We start from the raw sequence: 25,920 nt of genomic DNA, 5'->3' as shown, positions 1-25,920 counted from the left end.
CGATGGGGAGAATTCTGAGCTTTCTGATGCTATTAACTCTCTCTTTTTCAATTTAGTTGCACCAACTATCACATTTCTCGAATCTCCAACCTCAGACCACCACTGGTGCATTCCATTCACTGTGAAAGGCAACCCCAAACCAGCGCTTCAGTGGTTCTATAACGGGGCAATATTGAATGAGTCCAAATACATCTGTACTAAAATACACGTTACCAATCACACGGAGTACCACGGCTGCCTCCAGTTGGATAATCCCACTCACATGAACAATGGGGACTACACTCTCATAGCCAAGAATGAGTATGGGAAGGATGAGAAACAGATTTCTGCTCACTTCATGGGTTGGCCTGGAATTGATGATGGTGAGTAACTGATGCTTTTGCATGTGGGGAGAAGATACAGTCTATCATTTACCTGTTGACAAAATCATGTATACAATAAACCATCTCCAAACCCAGTGGCTTAAAACTCCATTGTTTAGTCTTGCTCATGGATCCATAGGTCAGTGGAGTAGTTTTATTTTGCATGTACCTATTGTGGGATGCAGGGTGATGAAGCAGCAGCTACATAGATGTGCTTGTTATGAGAAATGCAGAGCGAAAGAGGACAATAGGAAATATGGGAGGCTTCCTAAGGCCTAGCTTCGGAGCTGATGCACTGGACTGTCGCTTCAGTGTATCTGCCATTGGCCAAAGCAAGTCACAGGGCCAAAGCCAAGTTAAGGGGCAGGGAGGGGTACTCCTCCCAAGAAGGTAATGAGGAAATTAATAATTTTGAACAGTTATCTGATATACACTGTATTAATAACTACTCTAGGGTGCTTGGGCATTTTATGATACAAGGGCTATTATTATTATTACCATCATTGTTGCAAGTGTTTAATGAGGTTTTGTACCCACAATGGCAACACCCATGCAAAACCACAAGCAGACGAACTGTGTTTAGTTGGGTCGTGATGTATTTAAGATTTTTTTTCTAGCCCCCTATCTAATTCAAAATGGAGAATTCTGGTTTTTCATCCACGGATGAGAAATTAGTGTCTTGGACTGTTTTGCTTACCTGGGCTGACTGAGCTGAGTGATTCTTTCATTGGCTCGCAAGCTGTTTTCCTAGGAGTGATAATAGCACCTCTCTGATCAAAGGCTTGGGTGCGGGAAAGGATGCCTAGCTTCAAGGGTCTACTCTGGGTGCAGCAGGAGCATGTCAGCGTGAGCTTTAGGAACAGCAGGACTAGTGTCTTGCATTTACCTGCTTCAGATGCTGCCATTCAGTGGCGTGTTCTTACCTGCTCAGTCTCTTTGCCCAAATGCTTGCTACCAGTGTGGCAGCCAACGCTTGTGTTTGGATGTTGGGAGCTGTACATGAATAGAGTTTCTCACCAGCATAGCTCTGAGTTAGTCAAAGTCATGCAAAGATGACTTGGGAGAGGGAAGAAAAATAAAACCTGGGAGACTTGTGAGGCAGGGACTGCTTGAGCCACATATACCTGTGTGGCTCCCAGGGTCCCACCACTGGCAAAGGTGATTTGTGCAAAGCCAGCTCTGCAAAGCAATAAATAAGAATGCAGTCCTTCTCATTACATGATAAGTTCCTATTATTTTGCTCTTCACTAGACATTTTTTTAAATGCACAAGGTTCCTTAGTATGTTCAAAATGTGATTTGGATTGTATGTTTGATTTACAAACAGCAGCCCTTCAGGAGAACATAAAACAAGCAATGTTTGGAAACAATACCAAGATACCCCTGGCTGTTGTTGTCTTTCCCATTAAATCTTCCTCTTAACTGAGAGTTTGGCTGCTTGGCTATGGTTGCTGTAGTAAATCTCTAGCTTGCAGTGCGCAGGAAGTCTCATTTGAGGGAATAACAGCTTCATAGTTAAATCCAGAAACACTGATTTAGGACAGTAGCTTTTTGCTTGTTCTTACATAAACTTTTAACTTCTGAATAATTTTAGATCTGCAGAAAAGTTGCAAAGATAGTATAGAGTTCACAGACTTATCACCTCTCCCATCATTGTTTTTTTAGTTAGTTTGTTTTGTTTTGTTTTTGAGACGAAGTCTCACTCTTGTTGCCCAGGCTAGGGTGCAATGGCACGATCTTGGCTCATCCAAACCTCTGCCTCCCGGGTTCAAGTGATTCTCCTGCCTCAGCCCCCCATGTAGCTGGGATTACAGGCATGCGCCACCACGCCTAGCTAATTTTGTATTTTTAGTAGAGATGGGGTTTTCCAAGTTGGTCAAGCTGGTCTCAAACTCCTGACCTCAGGTGATCCACTTGCCTTGGCCTCCCAAAGTACGGGGAATAATTGTTTTCTGGTATAAGAATAACTTGATGTTTCTCAAACATTCCCTTTAAAAGAAATAATTACTTAATTTAAGAATACAACTTAAGCTAAATTATAAAGATATTTCTTCCCCTCCTTTCTATCTTCTTGCTCATAAATTTATTAGGTCTTTAAAATATTAATATCTGCTTTTAGAAAAGCTCGTTTTTTTTTCTCTTTAAGTATTTACTCAAGTGTCAGCTATCGAGGAGTAATAAATGAAAGTGGAAATGAAGCAGACTTGGCCCAGGGTGATAGTGGATATAAAGGGCCCTAGTGGGCCATAAACCAGTGTGACCGATTAAAGATTGACCCCCCTTGGCTTGCGGATAGAATCGTTGTGGGTATTTATGAGACTCACAGCCATAGCACACAGATAATGACCTTTCTTGGAATTGCTTCCTTTTACTCTTAACCTCTTTTAAAACTAAAGAAAAATAAACAAATAGAAAAAAAAAATCCCCTTCTAGTCTAAAGTACATTCCAAGCTAAGGACGGCAGGTCAAGTTTGGTTTTATATTCCATCAGTATTTCTACTGTTATCATATGGTAATTGATGAAGAAGTTTAACTCTCACAAATCTTTTTGATAAGACATTTCAGCTACTTTCTCCCAGCTGTTTTGGTAAGATCCCCCCTTCCCTTTTTGATTTGTGATATTAGAAGTTTCCTGGCTCACAAGGAAGCAGGCAGCTTGGCTCACTGTGAAGCTAGTTGCATTTTCCATACAGAGCCAGAATTAATGTGACAGCTCTGGTGTCTCTTAGAGTATGTGCACCTCATTCAGCTTAGAACAGATCTCTGCCTGGGTGCAGTGGCTCTTGACTATAATCCCAGAACTTTGGGAAGCTGAGGCAGGCAGATAGCTTGAGCTCAGGAGTTCAAGACCAGCCTGGGCAATATGGCAAAACCTTTTCTCTACAAAAAATACAAGAATTAGCTGGGTATGGTGGTATGTGCCTGTAGTCCCAGCTACTTGGGAGGCTGAAGTGAGAGGATTGCTTGAGCCTGGGAGGCAGAGGTTGCAGTGGGCCATAATCACGCCACTGCACTCCAGCCTGGGTGAAAGAGCCAGATCCTGTCTCAAAAATACAACATAAAAAATAATTTTTTAAAAAAGAACTGAGATTTCCATGGGATGATCATTTTGCTTAGGAACTCATTTTCAAAAAGAGAGAATAAAGAGTATTGAAAGAAACTGAAGTATAAATAAACCAAAAGTCTCTGAAACAAAAATTAGTGAGCATGGAAGAGGATGGACCAATTGGATGTAATGACAGTCCTCATAACCTTTACTCCCACATGGGATGCAGACACTAGACGAGGTGGCAAACACTCTGCCACCGTGCTGTCCACTTGGAGGAAGGATGGGGCAATTCGACCCCAAGCCAGTGGCAGCCTAGTCCAAGGGGATGCCAGTCACAACGTGTGAGGATGTGAGGCAGGCATTAAAAGAGAGCAGCCCAGCAAACCAAGATCCCCGTGTAATGTCTGTTGAGATTGTGGGGGCCTTGCAGACCTTGCCAATTCCCCCTACAACAAGCTAATGTGGAAGGACAGGTGCTATCAGATCTTCAGATGTCAGCAGGACCCCAGTCACCAAGCCAGTGTCCTTCCCCATCTGTTAATCCCTGGAAGCCTGGCTAGTAACTGAGAAAGAGAAAAGACCTTTCCAGCCTCCAGACGCTAAATTGATCATTTTGGGTCCCACATTTAAGAACTGAACTTAGCTCCTGTTAGTTTGGGATTGTGTTTAAAGCATAAACTGCAAACTTTGAGCTTCAAAACAAAATCTAGAAAACCATAATGTTTCTCTTTCGAGCACACTGAAGAGCACAACTTGTGACAATCAAATACAGGGGTTTTGTGTTACTTTTGTTTTCCATCCTGTCTTTAAAATCAATTCAGTAGTAAAGATCTTCCCTGGCTCCCAGAACGTAGCTTCCTGCCCCTTGTTGCACATTTGAATCAACTGGGGACTATTTGTCTCTATTTTGTTTGATTCCATTTTTAAATACACCTTCCTGGGGCCTAGCTTTAGCAACTCTGATTCAGTGGCTCTAGGATGAGAGTTGGGCTCTGGCAGTTTTTGTTTTTAAGGTCCCTGGTGATTCCAATGAGCAACAAGGAGTGAGCCTCACTGCTTGGTATAGAACTCTGAGCTGTGTAACATTTTTCTGCTTATGATTGAGTGACAGGCAATCCTTTGGTCATTTTAGGCTGCAGATAGAATCTCAGTTGAGAAGTAGCATATCCCACCTGAGCTAGAAGTGAAAACTCTGGATTTTAGCTCATGGCTAATTTCCTGTTCTCCCCAAGTTCAGGCTGGCAGTATGGGGCCAGGGATGGAGTTTGCTGAGGTTTCAGTGCCCCTGCTGCCCAGGTGAAAGGAGGTGGAGAAGGAGATGACAGGAAGTTTGCTTGCTGGTGACTTTGTGCTCTTGGGACCTGGGAATGTTCAATGCTGATGCACAGACTTTCTTTCCTGGATACCTTCGTAGGCTCTTGGAGATTTCTCTCTCTGTATTTCCCATGACATGAACAAATGTACCTCTGCTTCAGCTGGTACAAGCAACTCCTGACTCCAGGAAAGCATTTGGTGTTGTTGGGGTCCCTCAGCCCCTGCAGGTGGCCCTGTTGGCAGGAACTAAGACTCCCCACAAAGACTTTCTCCTGTGCTGCCTCTGGTCTGCAGGGGGCACTCACGGTCTCTTGTCCTCTGGGTGTACAGGTCAAGCCAAATGCCACCTATACCCCAAGCCTGCCGGTTGCTTTCACCTTCTCTGGCAAGGGTCAGGCCTTGTCCTTTGAGCCATGCATTTGCAGGGAACATTGTTCAAGCTCTCAGAGTGGTTCTGTGGAAGCCCCTCGGTGGGGCGGTGTCAGAGCAGCACTTCCCCAAAGAAACTTCTTTATAAATTTTTCCTTGTTCTCTCCTTCCGAGGATCTCTTACACTCTCAAGGTGAATCAGACATTTCTAGGGACATGGATCCAGTTCTCAGCCAGCTCCTTTGTGATTTTTGCCTCTGAGTACCTCACATCCACTTTGGTATCAGTTACTGAGGCAGGAAGAGTCTCATTTAACATCCATTATGCTGGAATCTAGGGATTTTGAACAATGTGCCAGCTGTCTTTGGAGGTATGAGAAACAGAGGGTCCTGGGCTACCCCTTGCAGTGAGTTATAACACTTGAGACAACGTAGACCCTACTCTTAAGAAGGTGGCAGGGGTGAGATATAGGACGGTGGGAATAAAACACAGTCTCTTGCCCATATGTCAGAAGACACCCTGGTCCCCCATAAAATATAAAAGGTGGAGAAACACTTGGCCACTTATCCTGCCCTGTTCCTCCTTGAGGTTGCTTTTATCCTGGTTGTAAGAGATCAGCTTCTCATTCCCAGGGATGGCCCTGCCTTGATATTAGGCAGGACCCAGCTGAAGTTATGCACAAATTACAAGTGATGAAGAACAAAGACACCTCTTTATATCTTGTTTCTTGTGGAAGCCAGTGAACAGAGAATGTTAAGTGGAATAGGTGGAACCTCTTAAGATTTTACTTCTAATGAGATAAACTGTCACTTGCTCTCAGTTCAAATGACTCATTCAGATCTGATGTTTGAACTTGGAATCCTACACAAAGTTAGCCTCCGCTCTCCATGTTATTTCAAGGGTAGCTTTGGTGTAGTGGGAAGGGTTTGGGTTCGAACTCAGATCTGATTGAGTCACAGATCAGAGTTCCATCCTCCACAAACTATGTGGCTTTGAGCAATTTTCTTAACACCTCTGAGTGTGAAGTGTGGCCTTCCCTCTCTGTAAAGTGTAGGATTCTAGCCCTAAGTAGAGGGCATCTCTGTGTCTACCTAAGGAGAGGCTAACATTGAGCACCTGCATGTCATGTGTCAGCCCCAGCTTAGAAGGTTTCCGTGAGGCTAAGCATATCTGAAGTGCCTGAGGCAGTACCTGACACATGATAGGCAGGTGCTCCATGTTGTCCTCTTCTTAGGTAGGCACTGAGTATATGATAAAGGAGGCAAACATTCCCCACCTCCCTTTGTGTTTATGTCCTGTAGCCATTAGGGAGAAACCTTCTACCCAGAAATGCTTTTATCTCACACTAATTTTGCCCTTTCTTATCCAGAAGCATGGGCTTGCCCAGAAAAAGGACCTTGAGACTTTCATTTTACTACCTGAGCTTTCTAGACTTGGCCCTTGATATGATTTGCTGTGTCCCCACCCGAATCTCATCTTGAATTATAGCTCCCATGATTTCCACATGTGGTGGGAGGGACCTAGTGGAAAGTAATTGAATTATGGGCTGGACTTTCCTGTGCTGTTCTTGTGATAGTGAATAAGTCTCACAAGATCTGATGGTTTGATAAAGGGAAGTTCCCCTGCACATGCTCTTTCTTGCCTGCTGCCATGTAAGACATGTGTTGCCTCCCTTTCACTTCCTGCCATGGTGTGAGGCCTCCCCAGCCATGTGGAACTATGAGTCAATTAAACCTCTTTCCTTTATAAATTACCCAGTCCTGGGTAGATCTTTATTAGCAGCATGAGAACAGGCTAATGCAGCCCTTTAAGGAGAAACTTAAGTCAAATATTTGATCTACCTTTCAGAGGGTGGGTCAGTGTAAGATCTTTCTGCTGTCTAAGCTCTTTTCCCCCTTCTCCTTTTGGAATGTGGCCCAGAGATGTGCCATTGGGGCAAAACCAATCTCCTGGCTTATCTCCTTTTTTGTAGCTATGGCCAAAGTACCCTGATTCCAATATTGGGTATCTAGCTATTACTTTTTGTTTCATTGAAACATGTTTTCTGCTGGGTGCAGTTGCTCACACTTGCAATTGCAGCATTTTGGGAGGCCGAGGCATGAGGATCCTTTGAGGCTGGGAGTTCCAGACCAGCCTGGGCAACAAAGTGAGACCCCATGTCTAAAAAAATAAAAAGAAATAAAAATAAAAATTATCATCCTCATACCCAGTGAGACCTTTTGACTCTGGTAAAACTTCTCAATGAGTTGTAAATCAAGGCTTCTCGAACTTTAATGCACATACCAAACTCCTGACGATTCCGTTAAAATGAAGATTATGATTCAATGGATTTGAAAACGGGCCTAAGTAATGTATGTCTAACAAGCCGCCCAATGAGGCTGGTACTGCTGGTCCATGGATCATACTTTGCGTAGCGAGGATGCCCTGCAGAAGCTGGAGGAGCCACTGGAAGAACTGGTCAGGCATCCATCAAGATGACCTCGCTGACTCTCCCTGAGGATATCAAATAGTAATAACAATAAAAATATAGAAGAGATGGTGCATAGAGATGCCCTCTAATTGGTTTTGGCATAAAGTCCAATGTATTCAATATGTGGTTTAAGAAGGCTTGGGAGAGTGAATAAAAAGTAGAGTGAATGAAAAGTAGGAGTTACAGGCACATACACACACACAGGGTGGGGTTATCTGAGAAGCCTTCAAAGATTCTCATGTATCCTATTTAGCTTACTGGACAAAAAGAAATACTTGTCTAAGATGAACTTGATCCACTATATGTCTGTCATTGAAATTCAATCCTACGTATAAAAGTCTCTTCATGAACCAGAAAGTGTACATGGAGACTGAGTGGAGATTAAAAGTGATGAAGCTTTCTTTTTAAGTAGAATTTGAGGCAGAAATTTATGGCAGAGAGATAACTTATGATTTGTTAGGAGGAAGAAACCTGGAGCCTTTGTTAGCATTTTCTGATCAGATAGCCCAAGGCCACATATTTCTGTAAATGTGAACTCCATGTTGATGAAAAGTAGATTCTGTTATCAGAATCATTACCCAAATGATTTAATTCTTTGGCTTGGAACAAACCTAACTAGAGCACCAGGTGATAAAATACCCTTGTTTTAAAGCTTACCATTCTTTAGGCAGTGCATAAAGAGTGTCTCCATGGCCCACTCATTCAGGAAGAATGTCACAGCTCAAGAATGCTCATTCACACAAGCAGTGGGAGTTACTGACTTGCACTTCCTAATTCGGGAGCTCTTGTCTCCGATGCGAAGTGCGCGTCAGGAACAAACTATAAATATTGGAAGAGCTTTTCCCACAGCTTCTCCTTCCGTGCTGTTTTATCGAGAGATTCATGACGTCTGGATGAACTAGAGCTCTCTGCGGTACTTAGAATGCCCCACACTAGTGGATTTAGATTTGGTGTACTTAGTCTAAAGAACGAGAGGAGAGGAAATTTCTCCAAATGTTATGCATTAAATAAAGCTCTCCTGGCTTTATACTATTTGTTCCTTTGGTCTTTTGTCAGGACCTGTTTCTTGTCCTGGAAGTGAAAGAGAGAAAGTTGCGTCTGCTTTTCTGCCTTAAATAACTGAGAAGAGAATGATTTGGCCATAGATTCAGAATAATGATAATTAAGATTTGTACTTAAATAACTCCTTATATCTCAAGAGTACTAATGTTAGTTAATTATGCTTCCCAAAGCTCCTGAGGAGTTGCCAGAGCCAATGCTATTATCCTCTCCTATCTTATAGAAGAGTCCATTGTTACAGAAAAAGTGGAGACTCCCAGTGCTGTGTAGCAAATGAGTTTCTCAGCCAGAAAGGAAACACAGATACTGCAATGCCAATTTCAGGCCTTGAGTTCAGCCTGTCCTTCCAAAAGAGAAGAGGAGAACCTGAAAATCAAAAGACTAATTCCCCCACGAGTGAGAAAACACTGTCGACAAAGCAAGGACAGTTTATTTGAATAGAGCAAATCTTTTGTAATTGACTTATCATATGGAATTCTTTGAAATATTTTTCAAGATCACATGATCACATTAAATAGAGTCTGCAAATAGAATGGATAGAAAAGTCTTTTCTTTTTTTTTCCTCTTTCTTTTTTTTTTTGTAGAGCACCAGAGGGAGACTAAAAGTTTAAAGGAAGGAAACAGATGTGTCTTCCTGGCCTCCCCATTATTTTTTATCTTGTTAGCAGAATGGAAAATGAACCCTACTGTCAGCTACTTCTCTTCCCACAATTTATTTTTTTTATCCTACAAACGTGTTTTTCCTTTAACTGTAGAGTCTTAACAGTTGAAATGTCATAAAGATGTTTTCTCTCTCATCAAGATTTACATAAAGTCATAAGATTATTCATGAGCTATAAGTGAGTTTAAAAGATAGAAATAAAAAGGCCTTATTTGAGGTGATTTTGCATGGAATTAGGAGGATGGTACAGTGCTTGGGTTTGATGCTGTTGGGGAAAGAAGAAAGTGATTCCATCTTTGATGCCTGGAAGCCCAAATGCCCTTGGGACTCATCTGTCTCTTGTTACTGCAGACCTCACTGGCTCCCTGGAAGCTTTGCCAGGAGTGCGGCTGTGGCTGTGCTACAGTTGTTACTGTTCTTTTATTATTTTTTCAACTTGTATTTTAGAATCGGGGGTACATGTGCAGATTTGTTACATGGGTCTGTTATGTGATGCTGAGGTTTGGGGTATGACTGAACCTGTCACCCAGGTAGTGAGCATGGTATCCAATAGGCAGTCTTTCAGCCCTCCCCTCATCTCTCTTTCTCCATCCTCAGTAGCCCATTCGGGGCACTTGAGGCTGCACCATGGACTGGCTACTCCCTTCCTGTAATTCTTGACAACATTCCTTAGGTCAAGAACAAAGTGAAGGGGAGTATGGCACCTTAGGATGCTCAACACATTCTTCAGAAAACAGGATTTGGCCATCAGATGAGCAGATATTGGTACTTGGACCTCAAGCTCTTTCAGCTGGGGAGGAGTTGCAGCTTTTATATCCCAGTGAGCTGTGGGGGTCGGACAGTCTGCTGCTTATTTGGAACTCCAGTGGTTTGAACAGAGTTCCTGGGTTTTATTATTTTATTCCACTGACTCCCAACATGAAACTGTAGGGCTTGATGCTGCCTCTTCCTACCTAAATCTGAGATTTCTGATTTGATGAGCGCTACTAGGATAGCACCCAAGGAATCATAATAACCCTTTCCAAAACCTATTTTCAGGGCATGGCTCAAGTCAGATACAGCTTATTTGTCTTTCATTCATTCTCTTTTCCTCAGATTTTTTTTTTCCCCGTAGCTAGTGTTTGTCTTTCCTCAGTGACCTTTTAGTTCTGCATATCACCAACAGGGGTTCCTAACTTTAGCATTTAAGTGTGCAACAGTATGTAATGAAGGAACCATTTAGAAATTAGACTTAAAAATGCAAGACATTTGCAAAAATGACCATTGCCAGCAGTCTAAAAAGGAAGTGGTATATTTTTTTCTGTCTGCATTTAAAATGATGGTAGTAATGACCTTACTGTTGGAATGTAAATATCATGGAAGGTTTTGCTAAACTAGGAAGTTGTTAGAAGTGAAATACTTGATGAGCTGGGGTCAGCTGGAGTAATGTGACCCTTGCTTTTCATAAACATTAGGTCTGTGCATCCTCCTATGTGCTAGTCTTCCTAAACCTTGGTATACTGAGAGGAGTTTATTTGTTGTGGTGGGTAGACCCTTGTCAGACGTAGTGCAGTATGCTTGGCAGAAATAAAAACAACTCTGTTATAGTTTTTCTCATGTTGTCTTTCCAAGAGTTTTGTAATCTTACACTAAATTTGGCTACTATGGACAAAAGTAAAGTGATAGTACTTGTCATTCATCTGGGAGAAGGAAGTTAGGAAAAAATAGTGCTTTCCACAAAGTTTAGATATGCCTAAGAGATTTGCTGGTGAACTTGATAGGGAAGGCATCCACAGATATGAATCATAAGTCTAGATGGACTTGACCTATTTTTTTATCTAATTAAATTAAATTAATTAATGTATTTATTTTTGAATCAGAGTCTCACTTTGTTGCCCAGGCTGGGGTGCAGTGGTGTGAACCCAGCTCACTGCAACCACTGCCTCCCGGGTTCAAACAATTCTTGGGGCTTAGCCTCCGGAGTAGCTGGGACTACAGGCAGGCGCCACCACGCCTGGCTAATTTCTGTATTTTTAGTAGAGATGGGGTTTCACCATGTTGCCCAGTCTGGTCTTGAACTCCTGAGCTAAGGTGATCTGCCCGCCTCAGCCTCTCAAAGTGCTGGGATTACAGGTGTGAGTCACCACTCCCGGCCTGACCTACTTTTTAGATTATGGGCTGTCTTTATTTACAATTGGACCCCAAATTTTCCATACCCGACATTTATTACAGTGAATAGATTTGATGTTCTTGGATCTTCCTAGGGGCTTTGTGTGGGTAGTGTGTTTGGGTGTTCACATTCTGCAACGTGGCATATTAAACCTAGATGTCATTCATAGTCACTGAGGCCGTTTGAATGTGTGGCTGAGATAAATCTAGCTCTGAACCTTCAGTTTTTTAACTTTCTTATGGAATGGTAGGTGTAAAAGTAATGGTGACTACAGGCCCTTCTCTCACATATGTGGGGGTTCATGAGGGCCTGAGAACAAATCAGTGACCAACTCCTCCCAGGGTAAGCAGTGAAAGCCCCACAGCCAGAAAAAGCCCTCAGCATGGGCAGATGGAAGGCATTTGGCTGGAACAGTCTCAGTTTTTAAACTTCTAAGCACATTGTCTGAGGAATCCCCTTAGTCCCTGGCAGTCTGGGATGGTTGGCCACCATCCTGCAAATGAAGACCCACACACTTATATCCAAATATTTAAAAATTATAAACTAAGTCAGTGACCTGTGAATTGTGAGATAGAGTAGGTTCCACCTTCCTGCAAGACAAATATATAGTTATGATGATGTGGAAGGCTGGATTTGAAAATCTCAGACTGTATTGAGAGGCACGTCGGGAAGAGGGATGAATGAGATCTTCTAAATAATGGATTACCGAGCAGTTTGAAGAATGACTTGCTCTCTTGTGCTTATAGAATGTTTCCTTCAGCAGGGTTAGTAAGTTCCGATGGTGAAGGGGGACACCACTTGGTCTAGGGCTTTTGTAAAGGGAAAGGACTTCAGAGGACAACTGAGTCCCCTGCAAGTGACATCAGGAGTGCAGCCACTGGGACTTCTTGCTGCTGCTTTATTCATTGAGTTACCCCTCAAAGCGCAGAGAAGCCTTCAAGACTCTTCTCTGAGTGTTATAACAGTTACAAACAATCATGACAGGACATATTCACATATAGTAACCCAAAATTACTTTGAAATGGTTTTTGGGATAATAAAACTTCAAAATATTAAAATTTACTAGAATCAAAGATTTTGCATACATTGCAACAGTGCTATCACATGTGGCTGCACAGGGTGTGCACTGTACAATTTCCCATCACATGTGGCTGTACCCATGCACAGGATGTGTATGGCACAATTTCACATGGACTACAATATTAAAGGCGCCCCCTAGAGTTGTGCAAAACATACACTATACAGCAGTATGCAGCATTCCTGGATGGAAGTACACAGCCATTCATTTCATTTTTTTTCCCTGCTAAAATAGATATTTTTCTAGTTGAAATGCGTTAGAATTCTAATTTGAACATCGGGGCCACTTTTATTTGGTTCTTCATTTGGACTAACCTTGATTATTCTCTGGGGAATGCATGAACAGAAAATTGGCTCATTTCACTTTACTTTTATGGCATTTTCCTGCTAAGGGTTCAGAAGTGAAATGAAAACTGAGTAAGCTTTATGGTTTACAAGTTTTACTGTCTCACATGGCAAGTGAGGACTAAAAGCATAGGAAATATCTTTGGAAATTCATTTTGCAATCACTTAAATGTTAAAACAAAATTTAATTTTATTTCCAAGTAGACTTTCATGTAGAGACCCAGTTAGCGCTGATTGGAGAATAAGTAGCAAATGTTTTTGTTACCAGCTTTTGTTGATGCTGAGTTAAAAAAAATGTTTTTGGCAAGTCTCACAGAAATACCTTAAAGCAGAATATTCTGATCATCTTGGTGACTACAGAGCCATCCCCGCCCCAATTAAATTGATAACTTTCATATTACTCTCTGACATCCCATTTTTATTTTATTGTACTTTAGGTTCTGGGGTAATGTGCAGATCATTAAGTTCTTATATGTCAATGATTTCAATAGAGGAAGTACATTTTATTTTTCTTTGTTGTGTTCGGGCATGAAAAAAAGGTTTCTTCAACCTTAAAAACTCCCCTGAAGACTAGGTGGAGTCTAAAATTATGCTTTAGATAGCATTATGCAGTGTGGTTAACAATATGCTCCTGAATGCAAATGGCCCTGCTATGCACTTGACAGTTACCCTCAAACCATTAGAAAATAACAAAAGTGGTATGAAAATTATCTGTCTCTGGAATAAAAATACCAAAACTGCAATTGAAAATGGCCAATTGTATAATAGAAACAGTACCGAAAAAAAAGAAAAATGGTAATAATTCATTGATTGCTGAAGGTTTCTCAAAGCAATTTGCAGGGTTTTTTTTTTTTTCTTTTTTTTTTTTGGAGGGATGAAAGTTGGAGAACTGGGGAGGGGAACGGAGTTAATGAGAAACAACTCAAGAACTTCAAGATTTGTTTACCTGTCATGTAAAAGAAGTTTATTAAATTGCAAAACTTCAATGTATGTTTAGTTCATTTTAGTTGGCATAGATTAGTAATTTTTGACTCCAAAATGCATACTTACAAATCTTTGTTCTGTTTTACTTTTTAGGTGCAAACCCGAATTATCCTGATGTAATTTATGAAGGTAGCTATCATATTTTCTACTTGGTATTTTTTCTCAAGATGTTTGTGTGTAGTGGAATAAATCAGCTGAAAGAAGATGTCTAAGCTCAGTTAAATATACACTTTAAGCATTACATAGGCCAAAATAATATTTCAAAAATCATTCAATATTGATATCCATTTTCCCTTGACATTTATAATGCCTGTAAATAGCATTTTCTCTCTTATACTCTGTTCTTGGAAGTAGTAAATCCGTCCCATTGGCTGTAACAGACATCGTTATTTCCTTAATTGGGAACTAATTACCTGTTTAAAAGCCATGGCTACCAAGAAAAGGGAGGTATATCAGTTTCTGGCTATGACAGTAAAGCCAATTCAAAATGATGCTTCTTGTATAATGAAGGCGTTTGGCTCACAGACAAGAACCGCAAAGGCAGGGCTTGATTTAGGGTTGCTTATAGCAGAGCTCCACCATGTCATCAGGGACCCAAGTTCTCTTCATTCAACACTTTTTTTGCCCACCATCCCAGCTTCACTGAGGGCTGGTCCCCTTATGGTTACAAAAGAATGTTGGGGATGGGGGGATCTGTTGCCATTCACATGAATGGGAGAAAGGAAAGTGCTTCTGAAGGTGTCCCAGAGGAAAGAGGACTTCCCAAGAGACAGGAGACAAGCCCTCTTTGTATCCAATTCAAGTCCTGATCAGTTGGTTTGTAGTCCATTCTTGCCCTTATTACTGACAAGAGGAATAGATTAACCTTTCAGTAACTAAATTCACCCCCAGAATTTAAGTCAGCTTCCCTGGAGGTGAATAGGCTTAAAACCCTTGAAAAAAAAATGAGATTTTCTCAGGAATGTGCAAGGAAAGAAATCAAAGGACAGTGGCATGATCTCTGCTCACTGCAACCTCCGCCTCCTGAGTTCAAGTAATTCTCCTGCCTCAGCCTCCCAAGTAGCTGGGATTACAGGCACCTGCCACCACACCCGGCTAAGTTTTGTATTTTTAGTAGAGACGGGGTTTCACTGTGTTGGCCAGGCTAGTCTCAAATTCCTGACCTCAGATGATCAGCCCACCTTAGCCTCTCAAAATGCTGAGATTATAAGCACCTGGTCTATATTAGCTTTTGATGGAATATCTCATCTTTCCTTTGCTGTTTTGATTGAATGCCAAGGATGTTTCCCTAGGTATGAAAACCCATATTTAACAGATTTCCAAGCCAGGAAGCCACTGTCTGGGGACGTGGCAGCCTACATTTCAAGACTTGGCTTGAAATTTAGAAATGATTAGAAGATTGAATAAAATATTATATTTATATATTTTTCTATAAAATATTCTGTTCTTTATTTTATATTTATGTAGTGATTGATATTTTTTTCTATAAAATGAGCCTGCCTGAATGTTTATTGTATGCGTGTGTATTTAACTCAAGCTAATTTTAACTACTGTCTTTACCTGCTTGTGCATGTTAAGCATTTCTTCCAAGCTGTGGTTTGGTTGATTTTTTTCCACATGATTTGTGTGTTGTTTTTGTTTTTATTTGTCCTGATACAGTTTAAAGGAAGAGTGCCTCAAATTGTTTCCTAGAGAAATACGTTTGAATTGTGGTTTTTACATCTTACAATTATATTTTTGACCCTTTCCCAGTTACTTAAAGACTTTAAGAATGTCATCTTCCTGTTACCCCCAGATCTCACTTTGGATCTTTGGGCCAAAATGTCATGATATTAAACTATAGACACTTGAATGATTTAAATTTTGCAGGTGTAGTTGGCTACAATATGAAGAGAGAAAACTAGACTTATAAATGATACCTGTTAGTGTTTAAAATCAGTAAATTTTAAGACATTCAAAAGGAAAATGGTGAGAATGTAGTTTTGGCATTAAGAATGAAACAGCAAACACATAGAAAATAGATTTTTTTTCTGTTATTTTTTATTCACAAAGGGATACTTTGCTAATAAAAATACAATTTAAATTGATTTCCCTGAGGCCAGTCTGATGATTCTACCTGGAGAAGTTTAGCTGGGGCAGCATTGACGAGGTTGAAGGCAGTGTACCTATTGAGAATTAGGTACAAACGTTGTAAACCACATTGTTTGCAATAAGTTTGCCAAGAGTTTTCTGAGACCTTTTGTATGTGATATTGCTAATAAAAACTTTGGCTACCCGTGGAAAAAAAAATCAGTCATTATTTCTTTCCTGACCCGTGTAGACTAAAATCAATCCAGAAGGCAGCAACGGCATTTGTGACTTGGTGAAATGAGAACAGAGTGTTAACAATGCCAAGTATTGTTCGGGTCTACCTTTTAATCATTCTGAAACTGAGATATTGGCACTTCAGAACTCTTCAAAAAAGTTTACATGTGTATCCAAGTTTCATAATGATGCTTGTTCCACGTCTCCTCTTATGTCTCTGCCCTTGGCGCAAATTAGTTGCACCTGCCCTGAGATTGTTGAGCACCTGTGTTGCTCATTTCAAGTCTGGGGTAACATGTGGGTTCTGCCATCTTCTTGCCTTCTCCTAGTCATTTAACTTTCCTTCACTAATATTCTTCCGCTGTGAAATGGGCAGTTGTGTTCTGTCTCTAAAGACCTTTCCAGGTCAATAAGTCTATGACTCTTAGATGGTTGATTCCCTGTCATACTTGTTTCAAATATGCCATCCATAAACAGATATATGCTTATGTGCAAAGAAAAATCCCTGAACCAGGTTTAGGGCTGACTAACAAGACAATGATGTAAAGTTCTGGGTTGAATAACATGTGGGCGTTGTGCAATCTCAGCTCAGCTGTGAATTGAACTCAGCAGCCCGGTCACGTCCCTCCACAGCCAGGCTGTCGGGGGTTTGGAATCTTTGTGATTTGTCTTACTTTGTTCTGACTCTTACTTTGGCCTTGTGTTTGTTGGCAGCCTAACGACAGCTTCATGTTCTTCCTCTTTCCCTTTTTTCCCACTTAAGATTATGGAACTGCAGCAAATGACGTCGGGGACACCACGAACAGAAGTAATGAAATCCCTTCCACAGACGTCACTGATAAAACCGGTCGGGAACATCTCTCGGTGAGTGGAATAAATAGGTATCTGAATTGGCTTTGAGCATTTTGGATGCTTCCATGTTAGAGGAATGTAGCTGCTTTGATAAGACATTTTTATTGTTCATATGTAAATAGGGTGTTAAAGGTGGGAGGAATTAATAACAATGCTTTAAAAAAGTGATACAGGTGTTATATGGCCTTTGACTTATTTGCTGCTTTTATGTGCCACTTTTAGATGTTAGTGGCTGCTATTTCAATTATCTGTGCTTTAGAAGGGTATCACTAGAAGAGCAGGAAACCAGCTTTATAATTCATGGACTACACCTTCATACCTGTCTCCTTAAACTTTTAGTAAAAGTTTGACTGCTCACCAGATGTAGTAGCTTGTGGAAGGGACTGGCAGTGGAGGGGATATAATAATATGAATGAAATTAAGATTCATCGTTTAGAATACATCAGAGATCCTAGAAGTGAATATTAGCACCTCAAATACAAATAGAAGCAGAGCAATGCAGTACAAAGATAGAAGTGGAGAAGCAGGTGTTTTGTTCCTTGCAGCTGGGACACTCAGAGGAAACTTTGTGGGGCAAGTGATTTTTTGTGTGGCCTGTGCAGGAGGGTTGGGATTTGGTCATACAGGAATGGAAGGGAAGGGCATTTGGGGGGGCGTGTGAACAGGAGCTTGTAGATGGCGAAACACAGTGAAGGCGCTTAATTGGAAGGTAAGGCGTGTGCAGGACGGCAGGGTTGGAGCTATAGATTGTGGCCAGATTGTAGGTCTTGACACAGAGTCTCAGGTGTGTAGGTTTATGACGCAGTGAAGAGCCATTGAAGAGGGAAGTCACAAGATCCCAGGGGTCTATGATGGAACTGGTCTGTCAGTTGCTCTAGTCTGAACCCAACAGCTTCTTCTAGTTGTTTCTTTTCCTCGATGTCATATGCACACAGCGCTTCCTGTGAGCTCTGTCTCCTTGTAAATCCCAAATATGTCCATATCTCTTCACCTCCACTGCCACGGTCACGGGCTAACCCAGAGGTTGGCAAACTTGACCCATGGGCCAAATCCAGCTCACCACCTGTTTCTCTATGGTTTGCAGGCTAAGAATGGTTTCTACCTTCTAAGTGGCTTAAAACAACAAAAGAAGAATGATGTTTCATAACACATGAAAGTTTTGTGAAATTAAAATTTTATTGTCCATGAATAGAGTTTTACTGGAATACAGAAACTCGCGTTCATTTACGTACTGTCTGTGGCTGCTCTTGTGCTCCGATGGTGGATGGAGTGGTTGCAGCAGAGGCCGTATGGCTTACAAAGTGGAAAATATTTACTTCTGGCCCTTTACAGAGAAAGTTTGCCTCAATTGTTCTTTCCTGCATGACCACACAGCCTCCTAACCAATCTCCCTCTCCCACCCTTGTGTTTTCTGGTCTTTCTCCACATGGCAGCCCGAGCTATCTTTCTAAAGCATAGATCAGATCACTTTTTTAAATTATAATTCTCAGAGTCCTTTTACTGCAACTGCAGTAAAACTTTTCATATGGGGCTGGACATGGTGGCTCACTTCTGTAATCCCAGCACTTTGGGAGGCTGAGGTGGGTGGATCACGAGGTCAAGAGATCAAGACCATCCTGGCCAACATGGTGAAACCTCATCTCTACTAAAACACAAAAATTAGCTGGGAGTGGTGGCGTGCACCTGTAGTCCCAGCTACTTGGGAGCCTTAGGCAGGATAATGGCTTGAACCCAGGAGGCGGAGGTTGCACTGAGCTGAGATCGCGCCACTGCACTCCAGCCTGGTGCCTGGTGACAGAGGAAGGCTCCTTCTAAAAAAAAACAACTTTTCATATGAAAGCCACACTCTTCATGGTGGCCTATTAGCCCTGGGGGACCTTGTGTTTCCCCAGCTTTTGACTTCATTTCCCAAGCTCTTCTCACTGCTCGCCACCTGGCTTTTTCATGCTCTCTCCAGTGCTGCAGCCCTGCTCTTTGCATTTGTGGTCCTCCCCTCTCAGGCATTTGCTTCCTGATGCCCATGATGTGGCTTCAGCTAGGTGGCCAGCAGGCAGCCATTGTACCTTTCAATTTTTTTTGGAGCAGTTATCATTTTCTGGGATGACCTCATTTAAACTGTTTAATGTATTTTTTATCTTCTCTAGATTCTTTAGTAAGACTCTCAGTAGGGACAACCTGGTCAGTTTTTTTCACAGCTGTTTCCTCAAGCCCTCAGAATACTGCCTGACACCTAATAGGCACCCAGTACATTTTGCGGACTGACGAGACTTGCAGTGAACAGTATAGGACAGAGGGATTGGAAGTAGAACAATCCATTAGGGATTAGGTGGAGCATTAAAGACATGTGATATATACTTGAACCAAGACCATGAGAGTGAAAATGGGAGGTGCATAAACAGATGCAATGCAATTGAAGCTTTATGCATATCTAGTATAGAGGTATGCTTCATACCCATGCACACACGTATACATGCAAAGACACACGCTTCCATAGATGACTATATGCATTACATTGAAATAGCAAGAACAAATACCATGGTAAGTCAACTGGGGAATGGTATTTGCTTCCTGTCTTATGCAATCATTTTAGTTTTTAATTCTCATGCCAATCCACTTAATATTTCTTTGTGTAAGAGAGTTGTTTCTGTAAGAAATCTAAACAGCATGTATTAAGCCCATAGATGTATATGTATCCCAATTACACAAAATTATATGTTGACTTTAGTTTTCTGTTTTTTTTTTTAATACAAGTGATAAATTTAGGCACCTGATTGGCATATCTCCATGACATTTGAACCATGTCTAGCATAGTTGCTGGAAGGCAAGATCAGTAAGTTTGTATATTATGACTTTGCTTGAGGCTCCTAAAATCTGTATGAGAGATGCAATATGGTGTTTTGTAGAATTTAAAGAAAATGTTAGAATTATGTGTGGTTCAGATATTCTATATATAGACAGTTCTTGATCACAGAAAGGATCATTAGATTAGAGGAGGTTGAGAGCCAGGAAGCTGATACAAAAGATAAAAATGTTTCTAGTCCAACAAGTGCTCTTCCAGCATTTTGTTGAATTTGCAGGAGAGGGCAGATCTCCCTTGTTCTTTCCTAAGAAATATCCTCAGATGAAAACCAACCCATCAAGCAGCTAACCAAACTATCAATCAAACAACCGACCAGACAAACTCACCTATGCTTGTCTTCCATGTGAAAACCACCTCAATACATGCCCGGTACACAAAACTCTGTAATTATCAAACAATCTGATTTTGAGGAAATGATTCTTTTCATTGTCACAGGCATCCTTATTAAAGGATTTAAATTTAGAATGGCTTCAGTAGCTGTAAGTATTCATTTGCAGATCCTTAGCTGCTTTTCAGCAGTAGAGCCCACTTCCCATTTTCTAGATTGACTTACACATTCTATAACTAGGTAGAGAAGCCAGGGCAGGCATTACTATCTAATGAGGAAGTGGAAGCTTGGATAAGTAAAGCATCTGTTCTAGCTGTCATGACTGGCAAAAGCAAGGTGTCCTATGAACAGAGGGGTCTAGGTCTCCTAAATCCCAGTTAAGGACTGTCTGAAGCAGGTAAGGCACTGTACTGTGGTACTGCTGCATGGGTGGAGGACTTTCCAGGAAAATAATCTAACTCCCTCATTCCAGTTTTCTTATTTATCAAATGGAGTTTGACGTTGTTTATTTAGGTATTCTCCTTCTATCTATAGAAGTCTGAAATTTAATAATAAAGTAAAGAAACTTATAGCTAAAATGCTATGATCTCTTTCCCATAAAAACATTAGTTAGAAATAAAGATTTAAAAAACCACCCAAAGTCATGAGGTCAGCTTGAGTGAAATGGTTAAATTTATCCATAATTAGCTTTGCAGGAGTTGCTACTATTCTGTTTTTATATGGGCTGCAGAGACAGAGTTAAGTCTGTACTCGAACATTTGCAAAAACATTTTGGGGGAGATCTACTCACAGTTAAAATACCAGAGAAGAGAATGAGCATATCTTTGCTCCACACCAGCTAAGTGCTTGGCATTGTGTTTTTTGGTGCTCTGTGACTTATTTAATGCTGCTCTCAACTGACATCAGAGATGGTGTCCTGGAAGAATTAGCTGTATGTTTTTTTTCCTGCCTTCATTCTCAACTACATGCTTTGGAGAGACAATGTAGTGGATAAGTCACAGGATTTATACTTGGACAGACTTAGTTCCATTGCCAAGCTCAGGAGGTGTGACTGTGAGCTGCTTATTTAATTTTTTTTCTAACTCTTAGTTTTTTATCATCATCATTGCTAACATTAATTTATTATATATTGTAGTACTTTTCCAAACCCATTATCTGCATTAACTCATTGAGGATTTACAACAACCCAATTATATTATATTATCCATCTTACACATGAAGATTATGAGATGCAGAGAGGTTAAGTAATTCTGAAGCCATGCAGCTAATAAGTGAGAAATCTAGGTTTTATACTCAGGAAGAACCCATGGTTTTAATCTCTACCCTATAATGCCTCTCCCTATGAGATGAAACTCTGGTAGATTTGAAGGGGCTTATTTTAAACAACAAAGGATGCTTCTCTTACCTTGTTAGTAAATTCCAATAGAATAAGCTCTGTTGCAGTAACAAAACCTCCACATCTTAGGGGCATAAAACAACAAAGGTTTCTTTCTTGTTTCATTTCATGTATTGGGTAGGAGCTCTGTTCAGCCTTGTCCTTGTGCCAGGACCAGTCTGATGAAGAAGCCACGTTTTTAAAAGTTAGCACTTCTTTTTTATGACAGAGATAAAGAGAACTGTGGAGCAGGTAGAGCAGGATTCCTCAACCTTGGCACTACTGGCATTTGGGGATAAATAATCTTTGGTTGGGAGGCTGCCCTGGGCACTGTAGGATGTATAATAATGCCTGGCCTCTACCCACTAGGTGCTAGTAGTACCTTCCCCCTCGTTGGGACAACCCCAAATGGCCAAGTGTCTTCTGGATGGCAATATTATCATCCCTGGTTTAGAAACATTGCCTTAGACTAAGATCTTGGACAAGAAGTGAAGTTCTACACCCTGACAGTGACACAAGTCTTAACTAGTCACATGAACTCATCTAACCACAAGCAAGCCAGGCAATGCCTCCTACAAAGAGAAACACAGAGAAAACCAGAAATGTTGGACAAATGGCACTAATGATTACTACACATGAGGACAATAATATCCATCTTAAAAATTGCTACGCAGATTCTTAAGCGAGAATGGCTACCTAAGACATCTCAGAATGGGCATTAGCAACTATGTTCAAGTCCACCTGCTGTCCTTGTAAATAAAGTTTTATAACAAAGTTATGCCCATTTGTTTACATATCATCCATGGCTGCTTTCATGCTCCACTGGCAGAGCTGGATCCTTAGTTGCAACAGAGACTGCAAGATTGGCAAAGCCTGAAGGATTTACCATCTGACCTTTACAGCAAAAATTTGCCAACTCCTGGTTTAGAGAAGGAAACTGTTTTTGCAAGCAGGTCTTTGGGCTGAGTAAGACTGGAAGGAGACACAGTGCTGCTTACAACTTTGCTCTAAAATATTACGATGCACTTAGAGGAGTATCGTGCCTTGGTCAGCAGCAATGGTAGCAGAGCGATTGCATTTCTATTTGTACCTCTGTCATCTCCACTTCAGGGATGCAACAGGGTTCACATGTATCTGCATCTACCCTCTTGACTTATGTAATCCACATCTGACAATGTTAAGTTTTTAAATTTACTTAAACTTTTTCAGGCTTATATCATATGTATAGGAAAATACACATATCATAAATGTACAACCCAAGGGGCTTTCACAGGTGGAATTCACCCCAAAAGCGCCTCCTGCTCCCTTCCAGTTCCACTCACTGTTCCCAGGGCATCCTGACTTCTAAGAGCAACAATAACCTACAAAAATCTTTTTATTATGGACAATTTTCAAGCATGCACTTCAGTAGAGAGAATAGTAAAATGAACCCCATTGTATTCTTCACCAGCTTCAAAAATTATCAGGCTGGGTGCAGTGGCTCATGCCTATAATTTGAGAACTTTGGGAGGCGGAGGTGGAAGAATCCCTTGAGCCCAGGATTTCAAGGCCAGCCTGGGCAATATGGCAAAACCTCGTCTCTACAAAAAATTTTAAAATGAGCTGGGTATAGTGGTGTTTACCTATAGTCCTAGCTACTCAAGAGGCTGATGTGGGTAAATACCTTGAGCCCTGGAGATCGAGGCTGCAGTGAGCCATGATTGTGCTACTGCACTCCAGCCTGGGCAACAAAAGGAGACCTAGTCTCACACACAGAAAAATCACCAGTATTTTGCCATCCATGTTTCATATTCTCTCTCTCTTTCTCTGCCCACCTCATGGATGGAGAGAGAGATGTAATATTTTAAAAATACCAATTGATTAGCCATTTTCACAAGGTTTAACTTATGTTTTCTCATTTGTAAAGTAGACATAATAATAGGTCTTACATACTTCACTATAGGGTTGTTGAAAATTAAGTAAGTTGGTATACATAAGACTATTATAAGAACAAGTGGTAAGCATTCAATAAATATGAACTGCCTGTATCATCATCATCATCAACACTACCATATGATTACAGGGAACTAATTAGCAAGGTTATAACCGCCCTCCCTTCCTTTCTCTAGGTCTATGCTGTGGTGGTGATTGCGTCTGTGGTGGGATTTTGCCTTTTGGTGATGCTGTTTCTGCTTAAGTTGGCAAGACACTCCAAGTTTGGCATGAAAGGTAAGAAGGGTTGTGTTTATTTAGCATCTTTTGTGGATCATTTTTGGCTTATGACTAATGCTAATTACCACTAAAGAAGGAAGCAGCTAGATTTATGATGATTAGGTTTTAAGGCTAAAAAATAGCAACAAGGCTTTGATACTACAAATTGAGAAAGAGAAAAATAATGTTGATTACTCAGCACTACCCACTTTTCCATGAGGAGAGTTGTCCCAGAAGACAGAGCCGGGGACTAATAATGATATGGCCAAGAAATAGTGCTTGCTGTTTGTTTTGTGCCAGAAAAGCAGGGGAGACTCAGTGGTAGTAGGATAGCCTGGACTGTGTATTTTGTGCAGAAAGGTCTATTCTGCTGTACATTTGCTTTCCAAATCTTCAGTGGTGCGATTTTGGTGTTGCTCCTGCTTTTCCAGATCCTCACTCTTTGAAATTTAAACAACAGTGTTATGAAGCAACATAAGAACTGCTATTGGTGGTACATGGAAGCTTCATGAATGTATAGCTTTTTAAAAATTTAAGTGGAAAAATTATCAGGGTTGGATTAAAAATTAGGCAGTATATTGATCCAAAATAGATAACTGGAATTTTATTTTAGAGGATTTAAAATTAATTTTAGGAGGAAAACTTGTATAAATTTCTTGTTACATAAAAAGTGCCTTGGAGCAGTGATTTAATGGTTTAAGTTTCAGTGATTTAAAACCATTTGCTCTGAAGTTTAAAAGTATGTATTGGCGAATACATTAGTGTTGTATTGTGTGTGGTCTCCTTTAGATAGACACTATTTAAAAGTGTCTAAATGGGAACGCTATGAAAAAGGTTTAGTGGTGTCTTAGCTGCATTGAAGGGTAGGTCTGGCAGATTTTCTTTTTCTGTATGGTTTGTTAGAATTACAGTTAATGTTGCTAATATTGCTATTTACTTGGAAGGGAAGGTTTCAGTAGCAGTAAGTTGCCCAGCATACACTGACATCTGGGATAGAGCAGATCTATTTCTGATGTTTCCTCTTTTCCCTTTGTTGGTGCCTGTGAACATTTCTAAGCCAGAAACGAACAGGGAAGAGTGATGGTAAACTGGGACTTAAAATAACTCCTGAAACCTCATCCTGGTTCCTCCTTGGCCAGCTGTTCCTTGATGATTTTTCAGGGGAGGAAAGATCTTTCATGATCCAATTATAAATAAGGCTTGGGAGAGGGATCACCCCACAGTGATTTTAATTCATCCTGTGAGGTGGTTCTCAAACTTGATGGTGTGCCAAAACCTCCTGTAGAACTTGAGAAAACATGGATTCCTGGGCTACCCCTAGAGTTTCTTCTTTAGCACGTCTGGAGTGCACCTGAGAACTGGCATTTCTAACAGTTTCTAGAGGATACTGATCTTGCTTGCCCTGGTTGTTGGGTTCTCTACACAACAGTGTAGATAATCACTGTTCTCTACGGTAAATATGGACTGCCAGATCCCCTTTGGAGTGTGACAAGGTGTTGGGAGAGACGCTGCAAACCAAACTCACCCACAGCTTTGCAGACCTTTTGGGATCCCCGTGTCTCAGCTGCACCCAGGCCCAGGCTAGACGGCTGCTTTGCGTGTGTTGCTTCCTACCATGGCATCTGGCGGTTCTCATGTTTATCAGGTGCTTGCTTTCCTTAGAGGCACTTGAACTTGATGTCTCTAAATATAGATTTCACTGGAGACTACCAACTCCTAGCAGTAGAATTTCCAGTCTTGAAGGGTTTAGTTTGAGATATTTCATCTCATGAGCTTTTCAGAGAGAGGATATATCCAGGTTCTTCTGGGAACTCAGCAAAAGCTTTGTGAATCCATGGAGCAAAATTTAGGAGTTTCTTCTTACCCTTGGTTTAGGAAAACCACTGACAGAATTACCAGTAAATGGCAACCTACTCCTTACAATGTGGCAATGGTGGAGAAAAAACGTAGACTCTTTTTTTTCAGAGAAGAAAATTATGTTTCATATTGAGACTCCAGCACTAAGACTGAAACAATATTTCATTTAGATAATTTGGGGTGATTACCACTAAAGCATCTACATTTTCTGAGTATAACCTGAGGGCATCCTTAATAGATTATAAGAAAGAGTGTGCTTAACCCTGCCACAGAGCCAGTAAATGGCTTCCTACAGCAGTAGCTACTATACATATTA

At 41.0% G+C, this 25,920-nt stretch overlaps 1 protein-coding gene across 12 annotated transcripts in view; it reads left to right on the top strand.

Annotated features, from left to right (window-relative positions):
* The window catches only part of NTRK2 (neurotrophic receptor tyrosine kinase 2), a 349,352-nt gene that overhangs the window by 58,066 nt on the left and 265,366 nt on the right, over nt 1-25,920 (top strand). For all 12 annotated transcript variants that reach the window (XM_017508532.2, XM_017508527.2, XM_037731361.1 and 9 more), the window contains 4 exons: nt 57-362; nt 13,932-13,967; nt 16,906-17,006; nt 23,666-23,765. In XM_017508532.2, coding sequence (XP_017364021.1) covers nt 57-362; nt 13,932-13,967; nt 16,906-17,006; nt 23,666-23,765 — 543 coding nt within the window. The remainder of the gene's footprint in view (nt 1-56; nt 363-13,931; nt 13,968-16,905; nt 17,007-23,665; nt 23,766-25,920) is intronic.

This window comes from Cebus imitator, unplaced genomic scaffold (genome assembly GCF_001604975.1).
Source record: "Cebus imitator isolate Cc_AM_T3 unplaced genomic scaffold, Cebus_imitator-1.0 Scaffold394, whole genome shotgun sequence".
NCBI classification, from domain to species: Eukaryota; Metazoa; Chordata; class Mammalia; order Primates; family Cebidae; genus Cebus; species Cebus imitator.
The sequence above is the reverse complement of the archived record's forward strand: the minus strand, read 5'-3'. Positions and strand labels throughout refer to the sequence as shown.